Source organism: Crocuta crocuta, unplaced genomic scaffold (genome assembly GCF_008692635.1).
Source record: "Crocuta crocuta isolate KB4526 unplaced genomic scaffold, BGI_CrCroc_1.0 scaffold334, whole genome shotgun sequence".
NCBI classification, from domain to species: domain Eukaryota; kingdom Metazoa; phylum Chordata; class Mammalia; order Carnivora; family Hyaenidae; genus Crocuta; species Crocuta crocuta.
In genome coordinates, this window is record NW_027533260.1 from 5,297,974 (window position 1) to 5,307,696 (window position 9,723).

At 53.7% G+C, this 9,723-nt stretch overlaps 2 protein-coding genes across 3 annotated transcripts in view; both read right to left on the bottom strand.

Moving 5' to 3' along the window:
* PPP1R37 (protein phosphatase 1 regulatory subunit 37) overlaps positions 1 to 2,651 on the bottom strand; it is a 39,781-nt gene extending 37,130 nt beyond the window's left edge. The window contains exons 1-2 of the mRNA XM_077747212.1: positions 2,618 to 2,651; positions 1,349 to 1,606 (exon numbers count right to left, since the gene is read on the bottom strand). Of these exons, the coding sequence (XP_077603338.1) occupies positions 1,349 to 1,606; positions 2,618 to 2,651 (292 nt within the window). The remainder of the gene's footprint in view (positions 1 to 1,348; positions 1,607 to 2,617) is intronic.
* Positions 2,652 to 3,222: 571 nt separating this feature from the next.
* The window catches only part of GEMIN7 (gem nuclear organelle associated protein 7), a 12,679-nt gene continuing 6,178 nt past the window's right edge, over positions 3,223 to 9,723 (bottom strand). The window contains exons 3-4 of one of the 2 annotated variants that reach the window (XM_077747415.1): positions 6,969 to 7,086; positions 3,223 to 4,058 (exon numbers count right to left, since the gene is read on the bottom strand). In XM_077747415.1, the coding sequence (XP_077603541.1) occupies positions 3,634 to 4,050 (417 nt within the window). In that variant the 5' untranslated portion in view covers positions 4,051 to 4,058; positions 6,969 to 7,086 and the 3' untranslated portion in view covers positions 3,223 to 3,633. The remainder of the gene's footprint in view (positions 4,059 to 6,968; positions 7,087 to 9,723) is intronic. The other variant, XM_077747416.1, reaches the window with a different exon arrangement.

Genomic DNA, 9,723 nt, shown 5'->3' on the forward strand with positions numbered 1-9,723 from the left:
CCGCCGCTCCCACCACCAGCCCGAGGCCAAGTTCTCCAACCCAAAAAGTGACACCTATCCCTGGGGCCTAGAGCCTAGACTTGGCTGGCTCTCAATGCCAACCATCTTAAATTGTCCCTTTAACAAGAACTGGCCAAACTGGCGTTTACGGCAGGCTCCGTACAGGCTAAGTTCCCAACTACCACGTTTCCCAGTCTCACATAAAGGCCTCAATTCCTCCACTGCACAGACTAGCAACACTGCCTCCTCTTTCCGGGGACCAAGGGACCAACTTCTGTTGAGCCGGGACCAGGCTGACCCCTCTCTTGATGGGCTCCTGACAGACGTCCCCAGCAGACAGACTCAACACTGCCATTCATCTGACTTTCCAGCTTTAGGTAAAACACACACACTCCTCCAGCTGCCCTTTCAGTTCCAACACTAACCTGACCTCCAAGGGACCTAGAATCTGCAGATTTGCTCCCTCTCCCAACATCTCAAGGCAGCAAACTTCTTCAGGCTCCCCCGCTTTCTGCCGACCAGCAACTCCAATTCCCTAACTCTTTTGGGGGGGGGGGAGGCATTAAAGGAGATCCTTCTAGAGCCAGGCCCCCAAACTCCTCTGCTCCTTAACAGCTGATAATGTTTCGCTTCCCTTTTGGGGGAAAGAAAAAGAGGGACGCGGTGACTTTATTTCTTCTTAATGCCAAGATCGAACACCTCCTCTGACTATCTCGTCCACCCCCAAAGTGACCACCAACTCTGCTCCTTTTCTGGGAGGCTGTTTACCTCGACTCCCTTCTCCCAACCCTAGCTTTTACTAACGCCTCCACAGCCACAGTCCACGCTGATTTATTCTTCTTCCTCCTTACGGCCAGAAAAGTGAGCGAAGTGACTACCCCTCGACCCGAGCTTTGCAGACTGGCGACCTAACCTCACTCCAGCCCGATGGTCTCATCAAACGTCCACCTGCCCCCTTCCAACGCCAATGCAGACCCACTCTTCCTCCCCAGACTTCTCTCTTTATCCTTTCGGGGGTGAGGGCTGGGATGAGGGAGTGGGACTATGAACTCAAAGACTACCGCCCGCCCAATCGCCCTGGCCTCCAAACTTTCTTAATTTCGAAAACGACCACCTTCGGCGTCCGCGACGGGCGCGGGAGAGGGGGGGTGGGGGGGACATAAACCTGCTACTTTTCACCTTCCCAACCTAACAGCCACCCCGTCTCCAAACACCTTGCAGCCCTAAAGTGACGACAGTGTCCTTAAATCATCATTAGGTGCAACTTCTCGAGCACGGCCTCTACGCCGGGCGCTGCGCTGACTCCCGGTCCCCCACGAGCCCGCCCCCGCGCCCCGGCGGTAGCTACCGTGTCTCCAGGGGTCTTTGGGCTCCACCGCTCCGGACACGATATCCTCGTCGGAGGGGAACGTGACGCGCTTGGCCGCAGCCTTGAGGCGCCCGTCGGCGGGGGACGATGCGGGGCTGGGAGACCGGGCCTCGGCGGGGGCCTCCTCGGCGTCGCCGCCCGCGCCCGGCCCGGGCGGCCCCTCCTGCNCTCTCTCCTGGTCGTCGTAGTCGTCGCCGCCGGGAGCTCGAGCGCGCCTCCCCCGAGCCCCGCGCGCGCCTGCTCGTTCGCAGCCGCACTTTCGTTAGCAGCCGGTGAGCCCGGCGCGTACTAGCGAAAGCAGAAAATCAACTTAAGCTATTTGCAGGAAGAGTCGTCTCGCAGGTTGTCGAAGCGGGTAACAAAAGGCAGCAAGAGCCGCGGGAAAAAGAAACGTGAGCAGTGAATCTGCAGAGGCGGAACTGCAGAGCGCGAGGGGCGGGGCGAGGTGGACGCCGTCTCCCGGAGCAGCGCGCAAGCGCGAACCTGGGCCGCCCCCCACCCCGCCCCCCTCCTCCAGCCAGATAGCTAACGTCCAGACTCGCACACATTCGTCACGAGCTCGGGCAACCGAGAGGGGAAGGGACTTGATAAAAATAACATTTGCGTGGCGGGGCTAGGCCAACTGATAAGGACAGAGGCAAAGGGGCAGAGAACTCGAAAGGAAAAGCGATGGAAGCTGTACTGAATATATGAGTAGAGGTGATGGAGGCGGACAGACGGATCCGCTGCCTCGAGACGAAGCCTCTGCCTCTTTGCTACTTACTCTCTAGCCTCCCATTTGCAGACTGCGGTTTCATCAGTAGCTTTCTGTGTTTGGATAACGTTGCGTGGAATACAATTCCTAAAAGACTAAAATAAATATGAGCCCATGAGGAGTATCACTGCCTCGATTTAAAACAAACAAACAAACAAAATCCTGGAAGAGGGAAGAAATTCCAAAACCAGGAGACGAATCCGCCAACCAAAATACCGGGCGACGGAGCAGGTAGATTACCAAACCCCGAGCGAACCCGCACGGGCTCTAACGCCCCCCCTCCCCCAACACACACCACGGCTCATTTCAGTCGCTTAATATTCATCTCGGCACTTTCGCCAGGCTTTCNGAACTCGGGGAGGAGAGAGAGCGACGTCGTTGCCTAGGCAACCAGAGAGCTAGGCCCGCGACTCGCTGGAGGCGGTGTCGTGAATGGACGGACGTAGGGGAGCCCAGCCCCTCCGCCCGCCCCCATTCAACACCAGCCGCCGCACTTTCGCGACTGAAGACGAACAAAGCAAACCTCATCTCTGCTTAATGGGATCTTCACTTACATTCTCAAGTTGATGAGACTACAAAGGGTGCAGAGGTTGCTTTTGTAAAGCGAAACCCGAAAGACGACTAGTGGCGGGGATAAGTACAGCGAATGATAATGGACGACGACACAGCTGGAGCGAAATGGAGAAAGGGGGGGGAAGCTTCACCCCAACCCCACGTCCTCAGCCTCTCCTCGACGGGGCCGCCGCACTGGGTCCGACCCCTTCCGGAGTGAGCGGGGAAGCGAAGCCGCCCTCGCTAGAGCGAGGCCCACACCGCCCAAGGGCCCGGCTGTGAAACCCAATGCGAGGCACGCCCCTCGCGGTGAACACCCCCGCCCACCCGAGAAAGNCCCCGGAGAGCGAGGGCCAAGCCAATCTCCGCCTTCATCCCTGGGTCCCTCCCCTTGATGTGTCCTCTCTCTTTGAGGACCACCAGAATCAGCCCTTGGATAGTCCCCCTTCCATTTCCTAACTCTGGTTCCACCCCGATCTGGCACATTTAATCAGCTTAACGATAACCCACAACCTCCGGACCAACTCCCATCTGGTACATTGAAAACAAAACAAAACAGGAGGGAGTTTTCCTGGGATAATTGGTTCTTTAGTAGGAGGAGACTTTCTCCAGGGTGGCCGAACTTTGCAACTAACAAGCCGTTTCCCACTCTGCAACGTGCCTTCCTTTATTAACCACCCCCAACCCCCAGTCTTCAGGAACTGGCATGAGGCCCTATTTTAGAGTTTAGATTCCTGTGAGGTCGAGCATTCCTTTCCACCGGGCTCTAGAACGTCTGTGGCTGTAGAATTTTACCGACCAGACCCCGGAGGTCCCAAGAAGCCAAAGTTGCTTGGAGCGCGGCTCAAAATCCAAGGGAGTTCCAAACTCCGTGGGGCGCAGGGTCCTGGGCTCGTGAACATCGGGAAGGCGGCGATACTGCGGCCAGGCCTCCAGCAGAAGGGCGACCACGGTGGTGTCATTGCGGCTTGAAGGTGTACGCAATTATGTCGCTACACCGCAGCAGCGCCTCGGCCTGCACGCCTATCGGCGTCTGCAGCTGCAACACGTAGAAGTTGGCCACGTCCAGGTCGGTGGCCCCGAAGCGGGCGGTCACGTGCACACCCTCGTGCAGCGTGAAGCTCACCTGGTGACCCACCATGGCCAGCAGGCTGCGGAGGTAGCGTTCCCGAAGGGTGGCTCGTGCCTGCTGTTCCCGGGACTCGAGGGATTCTGGAGCGACTGGAGACCCCGGAGATTGAGGAACCTGCGGCTTCGGGAGCGCGCCGCGGGCGTCTGGGGCGAAGCCTCGGCTCAGGCCATCAGGGCCCCGGGGGAGCCGGAGCACCGGCACAGGCACAGGCACAGGCACCGGGCCGGTCGGGGGAGTCTGCATGATCCTGGCTGTCGGGTGGAGAGAAGGGCAGGAAGCCGTTACACAGGGAGGGGGGACAAGACGGAGGCGGGGAGCAGAGGCGTGTCTGCCCCACCTCACCTCGTCCAAAACCCAGTTCCTGCTTCTCCTTCTTTTAGAAGGCACCCGGGGAGCCCGGGGGGCCCAGTCGGTTAAGCATCCGACTCCACTCTGGGTTTCAGCTCAGCACATGATCTCACAGTTGGTAGGTTCAAGCCCCACATCCGGCTCTGGGCTGACAGCGCAGAGCCTGCTTAGGATTCTCTCTCTCTCTCTCTCTCTCTCTCTCTCTCTCTCTCTGCCCCTCCCTGGCGCTCTCTCTCTCTCTCTCTGTCTCTCAAAAATAAATAATAAAATCTGTGCCCTCCCTCCCCCAGTAACCTCCTCCCCAGGAATTGGTACCACCATGCACAAGGCCCTCCTCTCCTCCCTCACGCACAGAGCATCCAATCCATAAGAAAGTGCCCTCTTCCAAATAAACTCCCAATCTCACCGAAGCCAGCTTGAAAAGGCTCCCGGTGGCCAACTCTGGAATGATGTGAATGTTAAAATAATACTTACAGATATAAACCCACTGAATAAAATAGACGCGGGTTCATACTAATTATAAATAAAAGAATAAATAAGCTAAAATCACCAAGGGACGCTGATTCCAGACAAGTGTTGGATGAGGTCTAGCATATCTCCACGGTCATAAAGTACTTCCTCACAAAATACTTATTTGTTGTAAAGAGTAAATGATAACTTTTTTTTTAAATTTTGTATAATGTTTATTTCTGAGAGAGACAGAGTGTGAGCGGGGGAGGGGCAGAGAGAGGGAGACACAGCATCCGAAACAGGCTCCAGGCACAGAGCCCAATGCAGGACTCGAACCCACCAACTGTGAGATTGTGACCTGAGCCGAAGTCTGACGCTTAACGGACTGAGCCCCCCAGGCGCCCCAACAGTAACTTTATAATGGAGGGATCTGGTGGACACTCCTTAATGTAGGCATCAAAGTCATCACGTGCAGTAAAGGGACAAATAGACCCCACGTGCCTTCAGAGGTAATACACTGAGGACTGGCTCCAGTTCTGGGGTTTTCCTACCAAAAATGGATTAGTTAAATCCAATCACGAGGAAGCGCAAATTGAGGGGCTTCTACAAAAAAGTGAGCCTGTGTTCCTTAAAAATAACAAGGTCATTGGGTGCCTGGCTGGCTCGGTCAGGAGAGCATGTGACTCCTGATCTCAGGGTTGTGAGTTCAAGCTCCATGTTGGGCATGGAGGCTACTTAAATTCAAACAAAAAAACAAAAAAAAAAACAAAAAAATTGGGGCACCTGAGTGGCCCAGTCGGTTAAGCTGTCGACTGGGAGCCTTACTCGTAACATGAACCGTTGATTAACACGTATTTGGGATGGCTAAAGAAATGAAAACATTATTAGGAAAATGGTAAGGAAGAGGGGCGCCTGGGTGGCTCAGTTGGCGAAACATCTGACTCTTGATCTTGGCTCAGGCGTGATCTCACAGTTCGCGAGTTCAAGCCCCGCCTGGGGCTCTGCACCAGCAGTGCGGAGCCTGCTTGGGATCCTCTCTCTCTGCCCCTCCCCTGCTCATGTTCTCTCTCTCTCAAAATAAATAAGTAAACATTTTTTTTAAATCATAAGGAAGAGGAAATACATTTACAGCACTGGACTGTATTTATTGAAATAAAAATCCATGTATAAGTGGCCCAATGCTTTCAAATCCCCCATCGTTCAAGGATCAACTGTCGTATATGTATTCGCAGCCTAACACCCCTGCGCACCATCACTTCCTTCCTGGACTACTGAAGTCAGCGCCACCCTGGGCCCCTGGCTTCTGCCTCCACTGCCCCCCCACCTGCAAGTCTGTCCCCACACACAGCCAGAAGGACCTTGCTAGCACCTAACACCTACCATCTAACACCTGAGTCAGGTGACGTGCCTCCTCTGCTGAGAGCCTTCCCCAGGCTTCAGCCTCGCCCAGAGTCAAAGTCAATGTCCTCACCGCAGCAGCCCTCAAGGGCCGCTCATGCTCAGGACCCTGCCAGCACCCTCGCGGCGGGCCATGCTTCTCTCTCCAGCCCAGCCTCACTGGCTGCCTCGCTGGGCTGCAAACACGCTGGGCACAGACGTCCCTCTCAGACCCCTGCACTTGAAGTTCCCTCTGTGTGTATCTCCTTTCCGCCTTCTCTGAGGATGCTGTCTTCAAGTTCCACCCCCTCATCAGCCTCATTGGTAGCATGCAGTTCTCTTCTGACCTGATATTGTGTATTTACCGCTCTGCTTACGGCCCTCCTCCCCTGCTAGACGCCCATGGGCAGTGACCTTGCTTTCTCCCTCGTGCTGATCCCCAGCTTCTAGAACATTGTGCAGCAGCGGCCCAGAGACCGGGCTCATCCCTCCTGCTTGGGGCGCCCGGAAGGCTCAGTTGGTTAAGCAACTTAACTTCGGCTCAGGTCATGATCTTGCAGTTCGTGAGTTTGAGCCCCGCATCGGGCTCTGTGCTGACAGCTCAGAGCCTGGAGCCTGCTTCGGATTCTGGGTCTCCCTCTGAGAATCCTTCGGATTCTCTGCCCCTCCCCTGCTCACTCTCTGTCTCTCAAAAATAAATAAATGTTATAAAAACAAAAACAAACAAACAAAAATATTGCTCCTGCTTGAATGAATGGAGGAGGGGAGATTGAGCTCCCAGGCCTGCTGGTCACCCTGGGTAAGGTAACTTTAGGCGACAGTTTCTAGGCTGGACAGGACCTGGTTCACAGAAACTTCTCTATGAAACTTCGCAGCCACTGTTGTTATTAGCACTGCTGTGTGACTGGGGTTAAGTTGCTTAACCAGTCTGGGCCTCGGAGTTCCCATCCGTAATAACCATCTTCAGGGATGAAGAGAGGACCCACCTCACAGGGTTGTCACGGGGACTGGATGGCCTAGCAAGCTGCCGGGGCTCAGCACACGCCTGGAACACCTTAAGCACCACGGCTGTGATGTTTGGTCGCCGGCAGGAAAATACTGGCTCTGGGAGCAAGAGAACAGAGAGGGAGAATGATCTAAGCCTCAGGGAGCCCCAGCCCTCTCTGTGGCTCAGTCATCACTCAGGGGATTAACAGAAGTGACAGATTTTAGGCTCGCAGTATCCCGTCCCTGGGCCACTCCCGGGAGGGGGAGATTGAGAAGATCCCATTTCTTCTTCGGCTCCTCCTATCTCTGCAGCTCAACCGGGGGCTCCTGGCGAGCACGGACGCCTCAGAGGACGGGGTCTCAACCATAGCAGGGATGCTACTGGGGACCGGGTCATTCTTTGGGGTGGTGCGGGGGGGCTGTCCAGGGCACAGGTGTGGGATTTTAGCAGCAGCCCTGGCCTCTACCCACAAGATGCCAGTAGCATTCCCCCAGCCCGACCCCAACCTGTGATTACCAAAACCATCTCCTATTGATGAATCGTATGGTATGAGAATTATACCTCAATAGACCTTTTTCTCTTAAAGGATTTTATTTTTTAAAATATTTTTTAAATATATTTTTTAAAATGTTTTAAATGTTTTATTTATTTCTGAGAGAGAGAGAGAGAGCGTGAGCAGGGGAGAGTCAGAGAGAGAGGGAGACACAGAATCTGAAGTAGGCTCCCGTCTCTGAGCCGTCAGCACAGAGCCTGACGCGGGGCTTGAACCCACGAACCGTGAGATCATGACCTGAGCCGAAGTCCTATGCTTAACTGACTGAGCCACCCAGGCGCCCCTAAATGTTTATTTCTGAGAGAGAAAAAGAGCACGCGCGTGATCCCTCGTGCGGGAGGGGCAGAGACAGAGGGGGACAGAGCATCCCAAGAGGGCTCCGCACTGTGTGACACCAAAGAGCCCAACGCAGGGTTCAAACCCATGCGCCTTGAGATTATGACCCAAGCCAAAGTTGGACGCCCAACTGACCGAGCCACCCGGCGCCCCTTTTACTTTGAAAAAAAGATTTTTTTTTAAAGTAATCTCTACACTCAGCGTGAGGCTGGAAGTTATAAGTCTGAGGTCAAGAGTTGTACACCGTACTGACTGAGCCTGCCAAGTGCTGTAATATACGGACAACTTTTTAAAACAAAAAGGCTTTGGGGTGCCTGGGTGGCTCAGTCGGTTAAGTGTCTGGCTTCGGCTCAGGTCATGATCTCACGGTTTGTGGGTTCAAGCCCCACATCAGGCTCTGTGCTGAGATCTCAGAGCCTGAAGCCTGTTTCAGATTCTGTATCTCCCTCTCTCTCTGACCTTCCAGTGCTCACACTGTCTCTCTCTCTCTCTCAGAAATAAATAAAACATTAAAAATTTTAAAAAAATAAAAATAAAACAAAAAGGCTTTAAGGGGGGCGCCTGAGTGGCTCAGTCGGTCGAGCGTCAGGTCACGATCTCAGGGTTCTTGGGATCAAGTCCCAAGTCGGGCTCTGCACTCTGACAGCAGAGAGCTTATTTGGGATTCTCTCTCCTTCCCCAGGATGATGTGCGTACACGCTCTCTCTCTCTCTCAAAACAAATAAATAAACATAAACAAATTAATTAAAAAGGCTTTAGGGGCACCTGGGTGGCTCTGTCGGTTAAACGTCCGACTTCGGCTCAGGTCATGGTCTCACGGCTCGTGGGTTCGAGCCCCACATCAGGCTCTGTGCTGACAGCTCAGAGCCTGGAGCCTGTTTCAGACTCTGTATCTCCCTCTCTCTCTGACCATCCCCTGCTCATGCTGTCTCTCTCTCTCTCAGAAATAAATAAAACATTAAAAATAAATAAATAAATAAATAAATGAAATGAAATAAAATGAAAATAAAAAGGCTTTAGGGGCTGCTTCAGTCCATAGAGCATGTGACTTGATCTCACGGTCGTGAGTTCCATGCCCAACATGGGGCTCGAACCCACGACCCTGAAATCATGACCTGAGCTGAGATTAAGAGTTGGACATTTAACTGACTGAGCCACCCGGGCATGCCAGTAGTTTTTAAATTCTAATTTCAAAAATAAAGGGCCAATATTATAATGTTTCCATGTCCTTGAAAAGATGTTCGATTCCCTGGGACTCCGGCTGGCTCAGTTGCCAGAACACGGGACTCGATCTCAATGCTGTGTACGGGGCCTACTTACAATAAAATTAAATTAAATGAAAATGGAAATGTTAGATCTCCCCCCTCAGGAATCTGAATTTCCTCTCCCATCCTTCCCTAGTCCTCAAACTTTCTGTCCCAGTCCAGACCTTCCCCAGGGACTGGCTGTGAAGTCCTACAGATCAGACACCCCCACTGGTGACCCAAATTGAATCATTATTAGCACCAAGTTGGCAAATTTTCTCTGTAAATGGCCCTCCCGTATTTCAGGCTCTGGGGGGCCACAGGGTCCGTCACAACGACTCAAGAAAGCAGCCACAGGGCCTCCTGGGTGGCTCAGTTAAGCGTCTGACTTTGGCNCTCGGCACTTGCGTGGCTCAGTTGGTTCATCGTCCTGACTCTTTTTTTTTTTTTATGTTTTCTTTATTATTGAGACAGAGAAAAACAGAGCATGAGTTGGGGAGGGTCAGGGAGAGGGGGAGACACGGAATCCGAAGCAGGCTCTAGGCTCTAAGTTTTCAGCACAGACCCCGACGCGGGGCTCGAACCCACGAGCTGTAAGATCATGACCTGAGCCAGGGGCA